This window comes from Oncorhynchus clarkii, chromosome 2, assembly GCF_045791955.1.
Source record: "Oncorhynchus clarkii lewisi isolate Uvic-CL-2024 chromosome 2, UVic_Ocla_1.0, whole genome shotgun sequence".
In the NCBI taxonomy this organism is placed as follows: Eukaryota; Metazoa; Chordata; class Actinopteri; order Salmoniformes; family Salmonidae; genus Oncorhynchus; species Oncorhynchus clarkii.
Genome location: NC_092148.1, coordinates 66529427 through 66552350, shown reverse-complemented (window position 1 = coordinate 66552350; position 22924 = coordinate 66529427). Strand labels below are relative to the sequence as shown.

General features: G+C 42.6%; 1 protein-coding gene across 1 annotated transcript in view; it reads left to right on the top strand.

Annotated features, from left to right (window-relative positions):
* The first annotated feature begins 5517 nt into the window (after positions 1 to 5517).
* The window catches only part of LOC139372337 (Ras protein specific guanine nucleotide releasing factor 1), a 36755-nt gene continuing 19348 nt past the window's right edge, over positions 5518 to 22924 (top strand). Inside the window, exons 1-16 of the mRNA XM_071112060.1 lie at positions 5518 to 5793; positions 10679 to 10785; positions 11588 to 11735; positions 12617 to 12712; positions 12808 to 13061; positions 13492 to 13571; positions 13702 to 13895; positions 14334 to 14443; positions 14589 to 14707; positions 15203 to 15363; positions 15677 to 15740; positions 15973 to 16115; positions 16337 to 16419; positions 16527 to 16775; positions 18074 to 18444; positions 18588 to 18707. Coding sequence (XP_070968161.1) covers positions 5518 to 5793; positions 10679 to 10785; positions 11588 to 11735; positions 12617 to 12712; positions 12808 to 13061; positions 13492 to 13571; positions 13702 to 13895; positions 14334 to 14443; positions 14589 to 14707; positions 15203 to 15363; positions 15677 to 15740; positions 15973 to 16115; positions 16337 to 16419; positions 16527 to 16775; positions 18074 to 18444; positions 18588 to 18707 — 2575 coding nt within the window. The remainder of the gene's footprint in view (positions 5794 to 10678; positions 10786 to 11587; positions 11736 to 12616; positions 12713 to 12807; positions 13062 to 13491; positions 13572 to 13701; positions 13896 to 14333; positions 14444 to 14588; positions 14708 to 15202; positions 15364 to 15676; positions 15741 to 15972; positions 16116 to 16336; positions 16420 to 16526; positions 16776 to 18073; positions 18445 to 18587; positions 18708 to 22924) is intronic.

The following is a 22924-nucleotide window of genomic DNA, read 5'->3' as shown; positions in this document are numbered from 1 at the left end:
CTTAGGATAATAAGAAACGGAATGCAGCTATAAGCACAGGGAAAATTCTAGCGGAAAATATTGTTCAGTCTGCTTTCGAACAGACACTGGGAGACAAATTCACATTTAAGCAGGACAATAACCTGAAACACAACTGGAGTTGCTTACCGAGACAACATTGAATGATCCTGAGTGGCCTAGTTACAGTTTTGACATAAATCGACTTGAAAATCTATGGCAAGACATGAAAATGGATGTCTAGCAATGATCAGCAATCAACTTGACAGAACTTGAAGAATTTTAAAAAGAATAATGGACAAATATTGTCCAATCCAGGTGTGCAAACTCTTAGAGACTTTCCCAAAAAGACTCACTGCTGTAATCGCCACCAAAGGTTCTTCCACAAAGTGCTGACTCTTGGGTGTGAATACTTACAGTATGTAAATTAGATATTTCTATATTTCATTTTCAATAAATGTGGAAACAATAAAATAAAATAAATATTAACTTTATCATTATGGGGTATTGTGTGTAGATGGGCGAAAAAAACATATTTAATACATTTTGAATTCTGGTTGTAACACAACATAATGTGGAATATGTCAAGGGGTATGAATACTTTCTGAAGACACTGTATCTACACTTACAGATCCTGTGTGGCTCAGTTGGTAGAGAACGATGCTTGCAACGCCAGGGTTATGGGTTTGATTCTTACGGGGGACTAGTATGCAATCACTATAGTAATTCGCTCTGGATATGAGCGTCTGCTAAATTAATTAAGAAAATGTGTTTTTGTTTTTGAAAGTTTGAGGTTTTTGTGTGTTTAACTAGCTGGTTAGCTAGCTTAAATGTATAGTTCACCCAAATTAAAAAATGACACGTTGGTTTCCTTAACCTGTAAGCAGTCTATGGACAAGGAATGAGAGCAATTCATGTTTTGGTTTAGTTTCCCTGGTACTGTTTCCAGATACTAAAGTTCTAGCATTTGTGGCACATTCTGTTGCCAGCAACATTGATCGGCAATATTGCCTCAGAAAATGACCAGTGTATCATCAATTTAGTCTGCAGAACAGCACACAATACTAAAGCTACATTATCACACATGTAGCATGATCCAGGTTAGTTAAAAGCGTTATTTACCACTTTTGTGTATTCTGGCATCTGTCACTGTGAGGGTTGTTTGGTTACAGCTGATTGGTCAGTCAACACCAGTCAAAACCAATCCAAATGACAACTGTGTGGATCGTTACTTTACATTGGTCTTACTGTACTGTCTAGCCTCCAGAAATCATGGGCTAATGTGCTGGCATTGTTGGACTCCCAGTGTGAGCTCTGACAGAGACAGAAGACGAAATTCAGACAGATTATGATGCCACATTATCACTGCAATGCAGCTTCCTAAATACCATTTAGTCCTCTGCACCTTAACCAAGCTCTATACCTTCCATTCTCTCTCCAGATTCTTCATAGGAAAATCACGTTTCAGTGATTTGAATGTTAATTTGAATGTTTTGCTTACTCAGTTTCAATAAGAGCCTGGGAGTGCTGTCACCCCAGCCACCCTAAGTATGAATATGATGAAGCAGACAATGAGCATGAGGAGGGGCATGGTAAAACCAAGCAGGCTGTTTCTAAAAAAAGAATGAGTAATTAGTGAATATCGTTGTAGAGGAGTATGGTGAATTAGAAGCTTGCTGGATCATGTAATTAAGAGTAGCCCTGTCTCATCCACAGCACTGAGAGGGGGGTTCTGTAGAGATACTGCAAGAGCAGCATCCCTTGGATCTCAGTGTGGGAAATATAGGAACCACAATGGCCATGCCTTCATCTTGACTACTTTAACGCTTGTGGACAACATGATAAATATATACTTCACAAAAATATTAAGATTGTGTATGATCATGACAATAATATGTTTGCCTTTAAATCAATGTGTGCATTTACAATTCTAAATTCTAATTGAGGGTTAAATCAGACTTTAAAGAGGCATGGCTAGCAAGCTGATCATCCTTTTATTATATTGACAGACGAGCACATGTGCCATCTCCCCTCTGTAGGAAGTGTGTATGTGGGAGTAGGTTATAGACAGTGTGTTGGTGTATGGGGGAGGGGGGTCTCTTCTGCCTGAGAGCAGCAGTTTAGTCGGACCCGATTGGAGCTCCAGACATGGCTTTTCTCTGCTATGAATCTGTTGAAGGGGGCAGTAGAGAGGCATCTCTAAATGGACAAGTGGTGCACATGCTGAGGGCTCAAAGCTCAATGATTCACTGTGTTGTGTATGTTTCATGGAGCCAGAATACACACACTGAGCTTGGTTTCACCTGGCCCTGAGCTTGGTTTCATCTGGCCCTGAGCTTGGTTTCACCTGGCCTTGAGTTTGGTTTCATCTGGCCTTGAGCTTGGTTTCACCTGGCCCTGAGCTTGGTTTCACCTGGCCCTGAGCTTGGTTTCACCTGGCCCTGAGCTTGGTTTCACCTGGCCCTGAGCTTGGTTTCACCTGGCCCTGAGCTTGGCTCCAGGAGAGCATACTAACAATACACCCAATGTTATCAGCTTCTCACATGTGCGTCTATGCAAATGTTTAAAAAAGGGTCCATAAAGATTGGTTAATGATAGGTGCCTTAAGCTTACTTTGGCTCAATTTATGGCAAAGGGAGTCATCTGCTCTTATTTCTTCAAATCAACTTTATTTTGTATTTTTACATTGTACGGTTTATATAACCATTCAATGAATTTGACTTTGGATTAATATCAGTCCCCATAAATAGCTGATTTGAAAGAATAGAGGAAAATGTCTGCTTAAATAGCTGCCTTAGAGAAGAGAGGGATTTATAATAGAATGGATCTGCGAGAAAGCAAATAACAACAGATATGAAGTCATAAATAAAGTATTTAGATGACTGACAGCACCACATTAAAGGCTGGCCTTTGAAACAAATTGGGTGCTCAGAGAGGCATATTGCCAGTGTGCTACAACATGTTTTGTAGCTCAGCTATATAACCACTGTGACAAAGAACTAGCACAAGCCACAGGACATTATGCCAATGACTCCAACAAGCTCAGATAATGGGTTCCCTGATAATAATGAAAACGGTGAGCTATGGAATACCATTATGAATTGTTGTAAACAGAGTAGTGTACATAAATGAATGAGCAATGCTCAGACTTTATCGTCATGCCAACCTATCTGATGCTGGACTGCAGTTTTTCTTTTGCCTCCCTTTTTATGGGGCAATGAAAACAGGCTAAATTAGATCCCGTGTGCAATAATGAACTTTAAAGTACCCATCCAACACCTACCATGTTCTGCAATGGGGAGCAGAGGGTAAAAGTATTTCCTGTTCACTGGTTTGAAACATACCCAAATATTTCTCATTCTATTACAGTATATCACTGGTGTTGATTTCCAACACCTTAATGAACTGTAAAAGTCCTATACTTGAGTAATGCCAATGGAATAAAGGTTAGGTCCCACAGTAAAGGATTTAAATAGCTAAAGTAATCCAATAATTAAATAGAGTCATTGTGATGTTGCTCTTTTTATCATCTGGTGCTGACTTCGAATAATATCATTATTCAGCAACATATTACATTTTATTATGTTTACATTATGAGGCACTATCATATTTATTGTGTCTGAAAATGTTGTCATCAAGCCTCTTATGGAGTGGCTGTGAAGAATCTGCTGCCCTGGGACTAATCAAAGCAATGAATTATAATACAAGAGAAGACAGCTACCAAAGGGCAATGAAGGCTGTTTAAACTACTGTATAGGTTAAAGAGATGCAAGGACCTCCTCATGGGTGTGCCACGGTTGTGAACAGCCAATTATGTTTGCAATAAGTCAGTGATGGTTTGTGAGCGGCAGAGAGAGAGAGAGAGAGAGAGAGAGAGAGAGAGAGAGAGAGAGAGAGAGAGAGAGAGTGAAGGAGAATGCAGCAGGAATGTGTATGACGCAGACAGAACAAGGCAAAGCAAACTGCCCTCAGTGATAGTCTCTGCCACCCTGGTACGTGTGGACCTGGCTGAGGAGAGCCGTGTTAGGGAAAGATGGACGAGAGTCTATTAGCATAATCTTAATACAGATTCTGAAGGAGGGCCCGGTTTTAGCGTATAAGACAGGAACTCTGCTCCCTCCAGCTCTTTGCATTATGTGAGGGAAGAGAATGGATGTCCTTTTATTCTGATAGAATAATCACTTTGATCTGCAACAAATGAAGTGCCAGATTTGTGCCAATGCTAAAATTCTATACAGTAGGCTAAAGCCAGTTCCATTTACATGTAATATTCTAAATATAAAAGTTGTTGATTACCAATTGCCACTGTTATTGTGCTATGGTAAATTTGTTGAAACAATCAGTTTAGTGTTATTTTAAAAATAGTGCTGATTACTGTGGTGTTATGATATCCACTTTGAAAACATCCAACTCTAACCCCAGAGGGGTAATATGGGACAGCACTCTCCAACCATCTGCCTTCTGTCACTGGACCATCATTTACTGCAACCAAACCTTTGTTAGGTAGGCTGAGAGTGCAATAGCACTGACAGCAACAAAACAGCACATTTTTTGCAAGAAAATAAAAGTCACTGAGAATTGCTCAGGTGGGTCCACTTGAATAGGTTGCCAAGCATGGGCTAAAGAAATTCAAGATTTATGTCCAATCGACATTGTCATTAACCAAATTGATTACATTAATGTAATGGCAAGGCAAACCATGTATTGATGTATGTCAGTGAATAAGACTGACCTTTACATGTGTGTATTCAAGACGGCCAACTGCTCAATGAATTTTTAAACAATTAAAATGGTCTATAGTAGGCATTGTTGTGAATCACATGGACTTAAGACCTACCCTTATATAGCCAACCACCTGCCTACTATAGTCTATCCCATGGGTAATGAACTTTCACTATCTGACTGCCCTGTGAAATGTATGCTTTTCGTTCTCTGAGTAACAAGGAGTTACAATTCCATCTCATTAGATTCAAAAAGTAGTGTTAATTCACGAATAATACAACTTCCATGTTTGGTTAATGAGAGTAGTCAGGAGGACTAAGGTATCTCTTGCATGAAAACAACTGCTCACGCGACGGCTTCACTTTCACTTGTTTTGAATTCGCTGTCCAAGGTTCTGAAATGTGTTTTCCCGAAGATACGTCACGTGACTTCGCTGTCTCGCTCAGCTCACTGTTTTCGGGAGATTTCACGTGAGAATACGACTAACCACCTCGCGCACGCTATAATTATCTTCCTTTGCCTGTCTCCGTTTAAATTCATAGTCGGTCTGTTTTTTCTTTATTTTTGTGTATAAATGAGGGAATTGAAGCCCTAAAATATCCTAAACGAATTTAGGATGATACATCCGTGTTCTTTGTTTTGTTTCTCTCTTTTTGTACTTCATGCCAACATGGTAAATGCAGGGGCAGAGCGGACTACTGCTTGTCCGCAATCAGAAAGTCCACGTCTGTCTGTGTACCGGGTTTAAGAGGATGTAAGGAACACGTAGCTTTTTTAAACCAAAGTCTCCTTATAAAAATGCAGAAGGGAATACGACTGAATGATGGTCATGTCACCTACCTGGGTCTTTTGGCAAAGAAGGATGGTACGAGGCGAGGTTGCTTGAGCAAACGGAGCTCAGACAACACAAAATGGCACACAAAGTGGTTCGCTTTATTACAAAATATGCTGTTTTATTTTGAGAGCGAGTCCAGCTCTCGACCTGCGGGATTATACCTGTTGGAGGGATGTGTGTGTGACAGAGCGCCGTCACCTAAACCATCACAATCATCCAAAGAGTGTTTAGAAAAGCAGGTAGGAATAACACACATACAAGTTCACAACGTTGTTTCATTTGTCTTTTTTTTACGACTGTAAAGTTATAGGTTGTCATTAAATAAACATGAATGATGCACGAGTTACCGGCGTGCAGATATCCGCATGAGGTTGAAAGCAGGTTATCATGTGAATCAGACGGTTCAGCGTTATGAGTAAATGTAGCATATATATATTTTGGGGATAAGTACCCCCCCCCCCCCCCCCCATTATTTATGCTATTTATCCCATCCCTCTTTATCCACAGCAAGTATTACATTACAGTCCAGTTAAATTATAACCTACAGTTGGTCTCTATCATATTCAATAAAGAGCTGTTTGCTCAGCGTGCGTGTGTTATGTAATCTATGCATCAGATTAATGATTCCATTATAAACACCTAATTGAATACCGAGCTGCCTCGCGGTTTTCTGCATTGTTTTTATTGTATTTTATTAATAAGTATTCATTCGGTTTTGCTGCATTGTACGGTTGATTATTTTTGACAAAAAAACAGGCGATTTATTGGCAACAATGTATTTCTACATGGTCTACAGGCCTACATGTTTAAACAAAACATGTGGTTGACATGGAACTATTATTGTCAAACCAGTGTAATGTTATCTCACAGTGAAGTTTGGTGACACTGTTTTCTTTTTTCAACAAAATTGCGCTAAAGGTATTGCGTACCACAGTCGCCATCTTGCGGATATTTGACGTAATATCACAGTTTGACGTATTGATATAACTCTCGCACTGTTTTTATTAATAGCATCCTACCTCGGCAACTGAGTCTGCAGCAAATATTGTTTAGTAACAAGACCGTACGCCAAAACAACGGGCATGGGGTCTTCGTCACTATTGTTTTTATGTTTTGGTACAAAACATAAAAACATAGAAATGGGATGAGTTATTCCTTCACATTGGGATCAGAGGATGAGGCTGTTCAAATCTTGAAGAACAAATAAAACATAATCGTTTGTCTTGATTGGCTTCTACTGTTGGCCTATGATGCTGCAACCTGGTCTCAGATCATTTCGTATTATTCTTTATGTAAATCCGAGACACTCCATTTAGTATGATATGTTACGTTTCATATAGTATGTATTAATTTGTGGATGTTCATCACCCATTTCCTATAAGCGGCAACCTGGTCTCAGAGCATTTTGTATTATTCTGTTAGTAAATCCGAGGCACTTTAAGGTTAGGGTTAAGTTTAGGAGTTAGGTTAAAGGGTTAAGGTTAGTGTTAGTGTTAAATTTAGGCGTTAGGTTAAAGGGTTAGGGTTAGCTAACATGCTAAGTAGTTGCAAAGTAGCTTAAAAATATATTTCCTCTCCAGTACTTTTAACTAATGAAACATATGATTTACAATTCTGCAGAAGCCTAAACCTGTAGAAGTAGATGCCATAAGATCCTACTTCTTTACTTCAATAAGATGGTTAACTGATACTTTTCATCTTATTATATGGCTCATCTTGTTTAACATTCCTTCCAAAAAACAGTCATGAAAAACAGAATAATTAATGGTGCTGCAATATTTGTGTTCTCTATTACTGAAAAGGAAAGTTAATATTGTGCACATGAAGGATGATGTAATGATTGTGGAATGTTTTGTGTGTAGGATCATTGGATTGAGGTTCTATCTGCTAGTAGTTCTGTTTACTTCTGTTCTGTTCTGCTCTGTCTGCAGTCCCTGTCCATGACTGTATAGGCTGCAGTCCAAAGTGAGTCCAGGCCTTTCCTGTGAACAGCTGTCCCTGTGCTGACAAAGCAATATGTGGCATATTGGCTAATATTTTGCTTTCCCAGTTCCCCTCATTAGAGAATGAAAACTCCTTATATCATGAACGTGCAAATTGTTTTAGAGGAATTTGTCAGGAATCTTTTGATCCATCCTTTTCAACATGATCATTGGATGGCTTACTACAACAAAACACAAGGTTATAACGTTGTTTTGATAGTCTGTGAGTCTGTATTTGTGAAGGAATGATCCCTTCTCATCTGTCTTACTCCATAGCTGCCAGAGTCAACAGGCTCTGTTCACAACTCAATACAATGTTACATAGCTCAGAATATATTTGTCACACCCCATTGCATCCTAATAACATCTCCAAGCCAACATACATTACTTCTCATTGTAATTGTTTATTCAAAAACATGAACACCACCGTTTTCTCACATTAGTGAGTATTCATTGGCCAGTCAATGTGAGCGATGAGCAATAAATAATAAATTATACGTAATTTCATTAATATAGAAGAATGAGCAGTGAGTATGCATAACCATAGACCATGCACCTTGTTTTCAAGTTCATCCTGAATGATAAGAAATAGGATGGCACAGAGACAGTCAACCGCCTAAATCTGTGACAATGGATTTGAGATGTAGACTTTTAAAGTTCAATCGAGTTTAAGGCTTAACTGAATGAACAACGGAGACAAAATACAATATGAAAGTTGATTAAAATAGGTTAGGGGAGTGGACTCGTCTCAGAGGGAAGATCCTTTGATGCCAAGTAGTCCTAAACTAAATATTATCTTCAATAGTCATGGTATGCTGGTTTGTAATCAATGTACTGTACTATTCATATAAGCATATTTATCTCACCCTCATTTCTGCCCTCAAACATTGGCAGCTTTAATCGAAATTTGACTGTGAAGTAAAATTCAATGATGCAGGTTGTTGTGAAGTTTGACAGCTTAAGGGGCCACCATATTGATGAAAGCTCAGAAAGACGGATGCCTGTGCTTTCTAAAGAGAGTGTTAATGCCCCAGGTAGAATGACAGGTCAATAGACGTTTTTGCCTTTCTTCTATTTGCATCAAAATCAGGAGTTTGAATGACCTTTGATCTGTTAACTCATTACAATTCTGGATTTGAGCATTTATTCACACATTCAATTCATCCCCAAATGTCGTTATCTAACGATGATAAGGTATTTTAGCCCATGGTTCATATGACAACCCTATTTGCAGGGAACTGCAGAGAGTATCTGTGTGTTGTCGCGCCTCCACTCCCTTCCACTATTAACACAATCAACCGCTATCTGTTGTAAATGTGTTCCTTGCACTACCTCAGAGGGGCCAGGGCCCATTGGGGAACAGCTACATTTTACAGCATTCGGCAACCAGTGATGGCTGATGTATTTCTGTTCTGTTTTTTCTTAACTATCTAAAAAATGTTAGCTGACATAGGCTAATTGAGTGATTGTCAGTGTCTAACATAAAAATAGGAAAACTGCTGATGCATAACCACATTTTGAAATTACACCTTGGGTATTCTACTATTCTAACACTCAATAATAAGTTCAGACCCTGATTGACTTCCTACAAAAACATTGAAAGTGTGTGTGTTGTGATTCAGCTGTAAACATAAAGCATGAAGCAGGCTGTGTCTTAAACAGGCTGTGTGTTAAACAAGGCTGTGTGTTAAACAAGCCTCTCTGCTTTTAGAGAGAGGATGAAGGAAAACTACAACAACAACAAGCATGCATCCCTGAAAAAAATAGATCCGATTATCTCTGAAGGAAGGATGAATACCATTCAGCCATGAATAGTGATGAGGTGCAGGTTGATGGGTTGCTGTTGGCCAAAGATTAGGCTGGGCATTCGCTCAACATGGCTGCTGCCAAAGTACACACTACGAGTCACATTTTTAACCTTGAGTGTGATTCCAATGTGTGAGATGTGATAATGCAGGCTGTTCTTTTGCCAAGCAGCGCTGATCTTTTCCTATCTTGCCATGCCAATCATTGTGTGTTTTGGTGTATATTTTCAAAAGAAAAGTGCACTGAGATTCTTATTTGAGGAAAGAAAAGTTAGGATATGTTGAATCATAACACACACACTTTCAATGTTTTTTTTAGGAAGTCAATCAGGGTCTGAACTTATTGTTGAGTGTTAGAATAGTAGAATACCCAAGGTGTAATTTCAAAATGTGGTTATGCATCAGCAGTTTTCCTCTTGTTATGTTAGACACTGACAATCACTCAATTAGCCTATGTCAGCTAACATTTTAATGATTTAAATGTACAACATTTAAGAAATGTACTATATGAACAAACAGGGTCTGGCAAGGTCTGAAATGAACTTTTAATCCACCAGATAATGTGGATGGTCTATGATCGTTAAGTGACTGTGATGCTTCGTACACAGACCTATTGGTGCTGGGGAATTCAGCATAGAGAAGGCCAGCTTAGTTAAAATGGAGTGAGACAAGTAGTGCTAAGAGCCTATCCATTCGCACAGAGTGGAGTTGCTAGGTAACAGGTAGTGCACAGTTATGTAATTGGCAATGCCTCCAGCTTACATGTCTTATGGCTTTTCCTCCTGGGATCCGGAGCCATCCAGGCAGCCAGGCAGCCAGGCGGTCAGACAGCTGGTCAGGCGGTAACGCGGTCAGGCGGTTAGGCGGCCAGGCAACCAGACAGTCAGGAGAGGCTTTCTACTAAAATCCCCATTGATCGAGCTGGTGGGTGAGGATGTGGGTTTCCTTTCCCCACGGTCATCTGTGCAATGCACTCCCCTAATGTCAGCAATGAGAAAGGGTACACACAAGCTTAGATTGTGAGAGGGTTCATGGTTTCAATGATGTGTGTCTGCAGCACACTGATGTTTTTGGCCAGAAATACTCTTCATAATCTTCTGTTAAAATATTATTTTTGTGTAACTATGTTTGTGTTGTAGCTGCTATACTGTGCATTGTCTGACCTTTTCGTTGCATTTTGTGGTTATAATATGATAGCTCATTTAGATTTCTATGGATTGAGAAAATACTTTTTCTCATACATTAAAAAACAAAGAATCCAAATGCCGCTCTACCCATGCAATGTAGTAATGTGTTTTAGAGCTAATTAAGCCGTTGTTTTTTTCTGTGTGTTTCAGTACTACTTCACTGTAAATTTCACCCATGAAAACCAGAAAGCCCTGGAGTTGCGTACAGAGGATGTCAAGGACGGTGATGAATGGGTGGCTGCAATAACACATGCCAGGTACCAGGCCTCTACTACAACCTGTCTACCCAGTCAACACCTACATTAACACACACATGCTATTATTGATGTCTACTGTATGGATGGGTGTAATCTCTTAGATAAGGCATGGTGTATGGTTTTAAATGTACAACTTGACTCTGTTGAGATGTGATAGAACTGTCATGCAGCAGTAAGGCAATGTTTTTGACGAACATTTCTGGGGGGAAATGCTGTAGAAAACCTGATAGGGAACTTGAGAAGGATTTTTAAACATTCGTGTCACCTGAGGTAATAGTTTGTATGCAGCTCATGTTGAACCGTATTCCTGATATACTCTGGTTTCAGGTGTTGTTATTGAACTGTTAGTTGTAAATTGGTATTGTGTCATTTCAGTTGAATGAAACAGGGTGACTGGGGATGTAGCTTACTGTATAATAATCATTGTGAAATAATAAGTGCCGTTGTGATGATTGGTGGTCTATTGTGACTGTGGATTTGGGCACTGCTCTGAGGATATTCTTATCAATATGGCCCTGCTGTATTTTGGTTGGTTATCTGCTGAGACATGTGCAGCATAGCTACACTTCACTGAGCACAAAGGATATTAATATTTACGCCACTGCATTATGAGGCTGTTCATAGACCTGAGGTCTGTATGGGTACACATGTGTATGTAGGGCAGGGGTAGAGTGGTGGATGTATACAGTCTGCATGGGGGAGCATACTGTCTTGAGTGTGTCTATCTGTACCTCTGAAAGTATGGAAACATACCTGTGGAGAGTTGCTGCAGTGTGTGTGAGTGTGTGTTTCCTGTCCACAGTTACAGGAACCTGGCCACGGAGCACGAGACGCTCATGCAGAAGTATCTCCATCTAATTCAGATCGTGGAGACAGAGAAAACGGTTGCTAAGCAACTTCGACAACAGATAGAGGACGGGGAAATAGAGATTGAACGGCTAAAATCAGAGGTAATATTCATTATGATTCCTTCTGCCTCAGTGGGGGATTGTTATGTTTATTTTTTACTTAACAGGAAAGCGTTTGGAGCTTGTGTGGGATCTAGCGCAACTACAGTACAGTGAAATATATCTCAGGAGCACCGCTCAAGATTTCTAGGATTTTGTTATCTGAGTGAACTAAAATGGATAATGACTGTACTAGTTGTTTCTTTATGTCTATATTATTGAATAATACGAGAGAGAGAGAGAGAGAAAGAGAGAGAGAGAGAGAGAGGGAGAGAGAGATTGGGAAAGATTGAGAGGGCCACTCTGTCACAAAGAGATGTGTGCAGACCCACCACTTTACATCTCCACTCATAAGCAATCCCTCCAATAGAGCTATGTTCCCTGCTGTATTCTTCAGATCAAATAGTCATGTTACTTTAATGTGCAAATGTGGGGCTTGAAATGAAATGGTGTGCTGAATATGCATGAACAAGGCTTTATTATACAGAGTCCCCCCCACACACACAAAAAAACATAACAATAAACTCTTTCAGCCTATACAAAGTAAATGGGGACACTTACCTTCAGACAGTTCTGAGTAGCTCCCAGCTCTTTTGTGCAGCACATTTATGGCTTTTCTATGTACAGCAGCACAGTGTCACACAGTGTGAGTCTGAATTTCTAACCAATGGAAATGAGTGCTGATGTAAAGTAATCAGCCAAGTGAACAGAGTTAGTATTGCCACCACCACTACCACATGTCAGAGCTGGCAGCTTTGACAGCCTCTAATTGCATTTGACACAGTCACTTTGTTAATACGCTGTCAAGTGAGGAGGAAACTTGGAGAGCAGGTTGTGAGTGATAATGACTGGTGGATCTTGTCTGTGGCTGTCCTCTCATGCAGATTTCCGGCCTGCACAAAGACAATGGGAAGATCCAGTCGAGTCCAACAGCCGACCCCAGTGAAGATGATGACTCTGAACTCAAGAAAATAAAAAAAGTACATATTTACACAAAATATGTTCTACTTTATTTTCAGTGTATTTGCCGATGATGCAGGAAAGAAACTCACCTTTGATTCCCGTGGTCCACTAGGTGCAGAGTTTCCTACGAGGCTGGATGTGCAGGAGGAAGTGGAAGACCATCATCCAGGACTACATCCGGTCTCCCCACGCCGAGAGCATGAGGAAGAGGAACCAGGTGGTGTTCAGCATGCTGGACTCTGAGGCTGAGTACGTCCAGCAGCTCCACATCCTGGTCAACAATTTCCTCCGACCGCTCCGTATGGCCGCCAGCTCCAAGAAACCACCCATCACCCATGACGACGTCAGCAGCATCTTCCTCAACAGGTGTGCAGCTGTAGATGATCACGCCAAGCTAACACCTCCACTGCTGTCTCTCACCTCTCTCAGGGAGACAGTGATATGACTGTCTCAATGCTGTAGGATTTTATGTTCATATATTTCAACTATGGACGATAATGAAAACATAATAACCCTGAGATGTAATGGCATTATGCTGTGTCAAAGCCTCATTCTAAGATGTTTCTTTTGTATTTTATTTAACCTTTATTTATATAGGTAAGTCAATTAAGAACAGATTCTTATTTGCAATGACGACCTGTCAAGAGGCAAGTGCAGCGGTATAAAATCTTAACACACTTGCACATACAGGCATATTCACTGTTGCATGTTTGAATCCTTTTCACCTAACTATGGCTAGTGTATATTTTTCTCAGAATGGACACTTAACATCTTGTTAATTTCCCCTTTACTTTAGTGAGACCATCATGTTTCTGCATCAAATATTCTACCAAGGGTTGAAAGCAAGAATAGCAAGCTGGCCAACATTAGTTTTGGGTAAGCTGACTAAAGTGCTTTTATTCAGGGTCATTTAATGGATGGATGAATTTGATAATGCCATGTCCCAATTGACCTCATACATCATCTATCAATCTCTCATTCACTTGTTGGTCCTCTCTATTCACAGCTGACCTGTTTGACATCCTGCTGCCAATGTTGAACATCTACCAGGAGTTTGTGAGGAACCACCAATACAGTCTGCAGATCCTGGCACACTGTAAACAGAACCGAGACTTTGACAAGCTGCTGAAGCAATATGAGGCCAAGCCAGACTGTGAGGAGAGGACTCTGGAGACCTTCCTCACCTACCCCATGTTCCAGGTAGGCATACAGTACTGTACATTCCACTGTCTTCTCATTGACTGTCCAGTCCCCGTCTCTCAGCTCAAACAGCTCTCTCTCTCTTCAGACAAAGGCTCCTCCATTGATCACCAACAACAGAGCAGATATTTGTCTCACGTGAATATCCCTGTTGTTTTTTTCATAAACACATAAACTGGTTGTTTGTGAAGCTCAGGGTTTCATAATGGCTATTTTCTGGCAAGGCATGCAGTTTCCATGCAGTCTGCTCCACTGGGGTCTACTTTGGACTCTGCTGTGTTGGTAATACATTTCTGCTGATGACTGTGAATGTACATAGAAGTCCCTACTGATCTGCTGCAATGAGTTTGATTGTGTTTGTGTCTGTGTCAGTGTGTGTGTGTCTTGTATGCAAGTGTGTGTGACTCACCTGCCCCTATTAATTTTCTGTCACTCCAGATTCCCCGCTACATTCTTACTCTCCATGAGCTCCTGGCCCACACACCACATGAGCATGTGGAGAGGACAAGTCTGGACTACGCCAAGTCAAAGCTGGAGGAGCTGTCCAGGTATACCTGCCCTACCACCTTATAGCACCAAAGCAGCAAACAGGACACCTCAGTTTACCATGCTTACTGTACAGAATGCATACACACTGACAAAGTGAATACAATGACATTCCAAATGTGAAAAGACCAACCTCTCTGCCCCTAGAATCATGCATGACGAGGTGAGTGAGACAGAGAACATCAGGAAGAATCTGGCCATTGAGCGCATGATTGTAGAGGGCTGCGAGATCCTCCTTGACACCAGCCAGACGTTTGTCAGACAAGGTAAGCTCTGAGAGAAGATACACAAAGGAACCCAAGATCCCACATAAAGACAGAATCATAGAGGTGGATTTTCTACCTCGCAACTGTTTGACTGCCTTTGTGTTATCACAACTTCAAACCTCCAAAGGCCTACCTGAGCCTCCATAAGGAAAGACTTAACCAGCGGCCTGGGCGATATAATCCTGTCTGCCTTTATAGCATGTACTGAAAGTGGGCTGACTCTTTCATTTCCAAGGGTAATCAGGCTGTTGGGAGGCAATCCGACAGTGAGTCAGGGACTGTAAATGTCATACATCCCCAACGGACTTTGATGGACATATAAAGAAGAGGAAAATCATTTAGAGATATGGTTTAACCTTACAGTATGTATATATCCCCCAAAGTCATTGAACAGGTGAAGGAGGCCTCTCCCAGTCTTGCAGTACAGTTCATCTGTGAGCCCTCATCACTAACTGGACAACCCTGCTGTATGTCTCTCCCCCTTCTGCCATATAGGCTCTCTCATCCAGGTGCCAATGAGTGAGAAGGGAAAGATCACTCGTGGGCGACTGGGCTCTCTGACTCTGAAGAAGGAAGGGGAGAGGCAGTGCTTCCTCTTCTCCAAGCATGTCATCATCTGCACCAGGGGCTCTGGAGGGAAGCTGCACCTCACCAAGGTGGGCCTGCCCTGGGCTGCTGAGCCTACTATACAATCTCTTAAGATGCATCCTGGACCAAAACAAATTACAATACATAGATGAGGCTTTCGTTAATACCAATACATATAATCATGGTCCTATGATATTGAAGTCAACACATCCTCTTAAGGAGTCCCTTATTACTTGGGTGCTGATTTACTCTGTTTATTGACCTGTAGGTCTATATGTGTTGCTACATAATGAGTCATATTGTTATTGATTATTCAGTAATGGAGGGGATTCTTGGAATGTGGTTGTGAGTGTGCTAATGCATATTGTATGTTGTTCTCAGAATGGCGTGGTCTCTCTTATTGACTGCACTCTTCTGGAAGACCCCGAGGGGACAGATGATGAGTGTAAGCACCGCACTGTTTCATTCCTACCTCACTGAAATATGGAGCACATATGCTTACTGTATGTACAGTGTAACATATGATAAGTTTAGTATTACACTTTTATGAAGTATACTAGCTATAGCCTCCCTGCAAGTGTCATCTGTTCATCATCATTTACAAGCACAATAAACCTCTCATTATGTCATGGTAATGACCCATTTCTCCTATTCACCTCTGTTTGTTTTGCCCAAAGCCAAACCAGACAAGGGTGTACAGGACATGGAGCACCTGGACTTTAAAATCGTGGTGGAGCCTAAAGAAGGCCAGTCATTCACAGTGATCTTGGTGGCCTCCTCGCGGCAGGAGAAATCTGCCTGGACCAGTGACATCAGCCAGGCACGTCTGCTCTGCTCTGCTTTACTCTGCATGCATCACGTCTGTCTGTCTCCAGCAAGGAGACATGGGGCCTGGATGTCTGTCTGTCTCCAGCAGGGAGACATGGGGCCTGGATGTCTGTCTGTCTCCAGCAGGGAGACATGGGGCCTGGATGTCTGTCTGCAGAGTGGCTGTACTCACACCTTTCCTCTCCCTTAACCTTCCCTTCTTCTCTTTTACAGTGCATAGACAACATCCGCTGCAATGGGCTTATGATGAATGCATTTGAGGAGAACTCTAAAGTCACCGTGCCACAGATGATCAAGTAAGCCCCATTCACAACTATAGCTAAACAGTCAATGGGATTATCATGGTGCCTTTATTTGTGTGTTATTGTGTTTTCATGTGTTTGTGTTTTTTTTCTGTGAGCAGGTCTGACGCCAGCTTGTACTGCGATGACGTGGACATCCGTTTCAGTAAGATGATGAACTCATGTAAGGTGCTGCAGATCCGCTATGCCAGTGTGGAAAGACTTCTAGAGAGATTGACCGACCTGCGCTTCCTCTCGATCGACTTCCTCAACACCTTCCTGCATTCCTACCGCGTGTTCACCAGCGCCGATGTGGTGCTGGACAAGCTCATCACTATCTACAAAAAGCCCATCAGTGCCATCCCAGCCCGGTAAGGCCATAAAAGAGCTGCTACTGCTTTACCATTTAGCCTAGACTTTGACCAACACAGTCAGAGAAATCTCTAAATCTATCTCATGCCCAGTGCTGTTTAAAGATGATACATTGTCAGTGTTTTTGCATGGCCATGGCCCCTACACAGCAAAGAGGGCTGTAGTTAGGGCTGGTGATGATAACATCCCCTGACAGGCCCAGCAGCCTCTGGCCTCCTCTGGCTGCCTCTCTCTCCTCTAGCCCACCACTGATCACCTCACAGCTCTTTTTCCACAGCCCACAGTATTACTTCTTTACCGTGTGTGTTTGTGCGTGTGTGTGTGTGGGTGGGTGCGTGGGCGCGTGTTTGTGTGTCTGCGTGCCTGCATGTGTGTGTCATGGAAGGTGAGGTGAGGAGAGCTGGGTAGAGGCCATGTCTGTGTGTGTGATGGAAGGTGAGGTGAGGAGAGCTGGGTAGAGGTCATGTCTGTGTGTGTGATGGAAGGTGAGGTGAGGAGAGCTGGGTAGAGGTCATGTCTGTGTGTGTCAGTGTGGTTGGTGTGTGTTCTGTGTGAGAAGGCAGTAATTGGGCTCAGCCTCTTCTTCTGCCTGCCTAAGAGCGTCTCAGCAGGGCTTTGTCGCTGTCACCTTAGCAACTGGCCTCTCTGCTGCAGGACCCCACCCTCTCTGTTCTGCAGAGGATCTATAGTATGAAATATTTATGGTGCATGTTGTCGACCAGAGCAGAGCAGACCCTCTCTCCGGCCCAGGAGAGTGAGCCTAGCTCCCAGGCTCAGATCAGGGGGAGCTCCCTCCCCATGCCCACACCATGCAGCATGTTTTCATGTGGAGCCTATCATGTCTCTGTGAGCCACCGCCACTCTGATGCCTGTGTCAGCAGCATGGCTATTTGCTCTGTCACTCGCTGTGCTATTTATGGGAACCCGTGAGGTCGCAAGGAGGGTGGCAGTGAGTGGGAGAGGTTTTCAGCAACAAAAAAGACAAGCACGACTGCAGAAGCACCATTCTGCTGTTGACAATGTATTGAATTATTTACATTTTAGTAGACACTTATCCAGAGCAACTTACAGTAGTGAGTGCAAACATTTTCATTCCCCGTGGGAGTCAAACACACAAGCCTAGCGCTGCAAGTGCCATGCTATTACCAACTGAGCCATACAGGACTATCAATACAACACAAAAAGACATGGATAATTCTGATCTCCTTGTTATTTGCAACACACTGAAGTGCTAAAGTACATAGCTACAGTACATCCTTCTGACTACAATAAAATGTGTTGTTTTTTACTGCTGCAGATCCCTGGAGTTGTTCTTCGCCAGCAGTCAGAACAATAAACTACTATATGGGGAGCCTCCCAAATCCCCCAGGGCCAGCCGTAAGTTTTCCTCCCCCCCTCCCCTGGCCATCACCAAGACATCGTCCCCCAACCGCCGCCGTAAACTCTCCCTCAACATCCCCATCATCACTGGGGGCAAGGCTCTGGACCTGGCCGCCCTTAGCTGCTCCTCCAACGGCTATGCAAGCATGTACTCCTCCATGTCCCCCTTCAGCAAGACCACCCTGGACATCAATAAGCTTTATGTCACCAGCCCCATCACCAGTAAGATCCCTGACGAGGAAGAGGGCAAGACAGACCAGGCAGAGGAGACCATTGTGTCTAAACAAGGTAATCCAGCTAAGGGGCAGTGAGGGGGGATGGGGTGTTATGTCCTTATTGGTGCTTCTTAAAAGGAATATAGCGCAGGATTTGAATCATGACGTGTCTAGAAAGTGGTATGTACTGACCTGTTTTGCACTTGGTGTACTTAGATATTTCAGTTCCGGAGGAAAGTGACATTGACCAAAACCAGAGCGATGACGCAGACCCAGAAACGTCTCCTATCAAGTCGCCAACCACCCCCAAAAACTTGAAATGCAAAAACTCTTCAGGTACATTGTGTCCCAGACTGCACAGTGGTGTCATTATCACTCAGTGCCATGATACCAGAGCACCTGGATCACATGCTGGCATGCCACCTGCGTCCTCCCCTCAGCCAAAATGCCATATTTATCAAGAACTCAAATATGCTCTCCTGTTTTATATGGGAAACAGAGTCAGAATTAAGAAATCAAAGCACCCATTTTCATTGTTACTTTTATATGCATTTTCCCTATTTATGTTATATCCTCTATCTCTGTCTTTATTAGAAATAGTCAAACATGATAGAGATAAAGTATTTTCTACGCCTATTCAATTGTCAAAGTGCATACACTCAAAGAATGCTAAACTTTGTGTTCAATGAACTCCGCCACACAAGATAAAATTCATGCAGACTGTAATTTCATGGCGAGAATAAGAACATGCTGGGAAAGCCAGCTCTAGGAATGAGTAGGTGTTGGGGATACTTGTGTCATAGCAACTACAGCATGAGTGTGTTTCCCAGCTTGCCGCCCCCGGTAACGAGATTGTTTTAGTACAAAACAGTCAGTGAAGAAGGCTTTTGTTGTCTGTCCCAGCTCCAGGCACGTACACAGATCAAATAAAATAAAATTTTTAACTTGTCACATGCGCCGAATACAACAAGTGTAGACCTTATGGTGAAATGTTTACTTACAAGCCCTTAACTAACAATGCAGAGTAGGAAAATATTTGCTAAATAAACGAAAGTAAAAAAAGTTACACAATAAAATAACAACAACGAGGCTATATATGAGGGGTACCGGTACCGAGTCAATGTGCCGGGGTATGGATTAGTCGAAGTAATTGAGGTCATATGGACGTGTAGGTAGGGCTAAAGGGACCATGCATAGATAATAAACAGAGAACAGCAGCAGCGTAAAAAAGGGGGTCAATGTAAATAGTCTGGGTAGCCATTTGATGAACTGTTCCGCAGTCTTATGCCTTGGGAGTAGAACCTTTAAAGGAGCCTTCTAGTCCTAGACTTGGCGCTCCGGTACCGTTTGCCATGCGGTAGCAGAGAGAACAGTCTATGACTTGGGTGGCTGGTGTCTTGGACAATTTTTAGGGCCTTCCTCTGACAACGCCTGGTATAGAGGTCTTGGATGGCAGGAAGCTTAGCCACAGTGATGTACTGGGCTATATGCACTACCCTCTGTAACGCCTCGCAGGCGGATGCCGAGCAGTTGCCATACCAGGCAGTGATGCAACCAGTAAGGATGCTCTCGATTGTGCAGCTGTAGAACCTTTTGAGGATCTGAGGACCCATGGCAAATATTTTCATTCTCCTGTGGGGGATTAAGGTGTTGTTGTGCCTTCTTCACGACTGTCTTGATGTGTTTGGACCATGATAGTTTGTTGGTGATGTGGACACCAAGGAACTTAAAGCCCTCAACCTGCTCGAAGCCCTCAATTTGAGGGAGAGGTTGTTGTCCTGGCACCACACTGACAGGTCTCTGACCTCCTCCCTATAGGCTCTCTCATCGTTGTTGGTGACCAGGCCTACCATCGTTGTGTCGTCGGCAAACTTAATGACGGTGTTGGAGTCATGCTTGGCCACACAGTCGTGGGTAGACAGGGAGTACAGGAGGGGACTAAGCATGCACCTCTGAGGGGCCCCCGTGTTGAGGATCAGCGTGGCAGATGTGTTGTTGCCTACCCTCACCACCTGGGGGCAGCCTGTCAGGAAGTCCAGGATCCAGTTGCAGAGGGAGGTGTTTAGTCCCAGGGTCCTTAGCTGAGTGATGAGCTTTGAGGGCACTATGTTGATGAACGTATTATAGTCAATGAACAGCAGTCTCATGTTCCTTTTGTTCAGGTGGGAAAGGGCAGTGTGGAGTGCAATACAGATTGCGTCATCTGTGGATATGTTGGGGCTGTATGAGAATTGGAGTGGGTCTAGGGTTTCTGGGATGATGGTGTTGATGTGAGACATGACCAGCCTTTCAAAGCACTTGATGGCTACATATGTGAGTGCTATGGTTTGGTAGTCATTTAGGCAGGTTACTTTGGCGTTCTTGGGGACAGGGACTATGGTGGTCTGCTTGAAACATATACAGTGGGGCAAAAAAGTATTTAGTCAGCCACCAATTGTGCAAGTTCTCCTACTGAAAAAGATGAGAGAGGCCTGTAATTTATCATCATAGGTACACTTCAACTATGACAGACAAAATGAGAAAAAAAATCCAGAAAATCACATTGTAGGATTTTTTATGAATTTATTTGCAAAGTATGGTGGAAAATAAGTATTTGGTCAATAACAAAAGTTTATCTCAATACTTTGTTATATACCCTTTGTTGGCAATGACAGAGGTCAAACGTCTTCTGTAAGTCTTCACAAGGTTTTCACACACTGTTGCTGGTATTTTGGCCCATTCCTCCATGCAGATCTCCTCTAGAGCAGTGATGTTTTGGGGCTGTTGCTGGGCAACACAGACTTTCAACTCCCTCCAAAGATTTTCTATGGGGTTGAGATCTGGAGACTGGCTAGCCCACTCCAGAACCTTGAAATGCTTCTTACGAAGCCACTCCTTCGTTGCCCAGGCAGTGTGTTTGGGATCATTGTCATGCTGAAAGACCCAGCCACGTTTCATCTTCAATGCCCTTGCTGATGGAAGGAGGTTTTCACTCAAAATCTCACGATACATGGCCCCATTCATCCTTTCATTTACACGGATCAGTCGTCCTGGTCCCTTTGCAGAAAAACAGCCCCAAAGCACGATGTTTCCACCCCCATGCTTCACAGTAGGTATGGTGTTCTTTGGATGCAACTAAGCATTCTTTGTCCTCCAAACACGACGAGTTGAGTTTTTACCAAAAAGTTATATTTTGGTTTCATCTGACCATATGACATTTCCCAATCTTCTTCTGGATCATCCAAATGCTCTCTAGCAAACTTCAGACGGGCCTGGACATGTACTGGCTTAAGCAGGGGGACACGTCTGGCACTGCAGGATTTGAGTCCCTGGCGGCGTAGTGTGTTACTGATGGTAGGCTTTGTTACTTTGGTCCCAGCTCTCTGCAGGTCATTCACTAGGTTCCCCCGTGTGGTTCTGGGATTTTTTCTCACCGTTCTTGTGATCATTTTGACCCCACGGAGTGAGATCTTGTGTGGAGCCCCAGATCGAGGAAGATTATATGGTCTTGTGTGTCTTCCATTTCCTAATAATTGTTCCCAAAGTTGATTTCTTCAAGCCAAGCTGCTTACCTATTGCAGATTCAGTCTTCCCAGCCTGGTGCAGGTCTACAATTTTGTTTCTGGTGTCCCTTGACAGCTCTTTGGTCTTGGCCATAGTGGAGTTTGGAGTGTGACTGTTTGAGGTTGTGGACAGGTGTCTTTTATAGTGATAACAAGTTCAAACAGGTGCCATTAATACAGGTAATGAGTGGAGGACAGAGGAGCCTCTTAAAGAAGCCTCTTACAGGTCTGTGAGAGCCAGAAATCTTGCTTGTTTGTAGGTGACCAAATACTTATTTTCCACCATAATTTGCAAATAAATTCATTAAAAATCCTACAATGTGATTTTCTGGATTTTTTTCCTCATTATGTCTGTCATAGTTTAAGTGTACCTATGATGAAAATGACAGGCCTCTCTCATCTTTTTAAGTGGGAAAACTTGCACAATTGGTGGCTGACTAAATACTTTTTTGCCCCACTGTAGGTATTATAGACTCGGTCAGGGAGAGGTTGAAAATGTCAGTGAAGACACTTTCCAGTTGGTTAGCGCATGCTCTGAGCACACATCCTGGTAATCCGTCAGGCCCTGCGGCCTTGTGAATGTTGACCTGTTTAAAGTTCTTACTCACATTGGCGACAGAGAGCTTGATCACACAGTCGTCCGGAACAACTTGTGCTCTCATGCATTCTTCAGTGTTTCTTGCCTCGAAATACGCATAGAAGTGATTTAGCTTGACTGGTAGGCTTGTGTCACTGGGCAGCTCGGCTTCCCTTTGTAATCTGTCACTCGAGTCACTCGTACGTCCTGCTCTAGTTTTTGCTTGTAAGCAGGAATCAGGAGGATATAGTTATGGTCAGATTTGCTAAATGCAGGGCGAGGGAGAGCTTTGTACAGGTCTCTGTGTGTGGAGTAAAGGTGGTCTATAGTTTTTTTCCCCTCTGGTTGCAGATAGATATTAGGTAAAACAGATTTAAGTTTTTCTACATTAAAGTCCCCCGGCCACAAGGAGCGGCACTTCTAGATAAGCATTT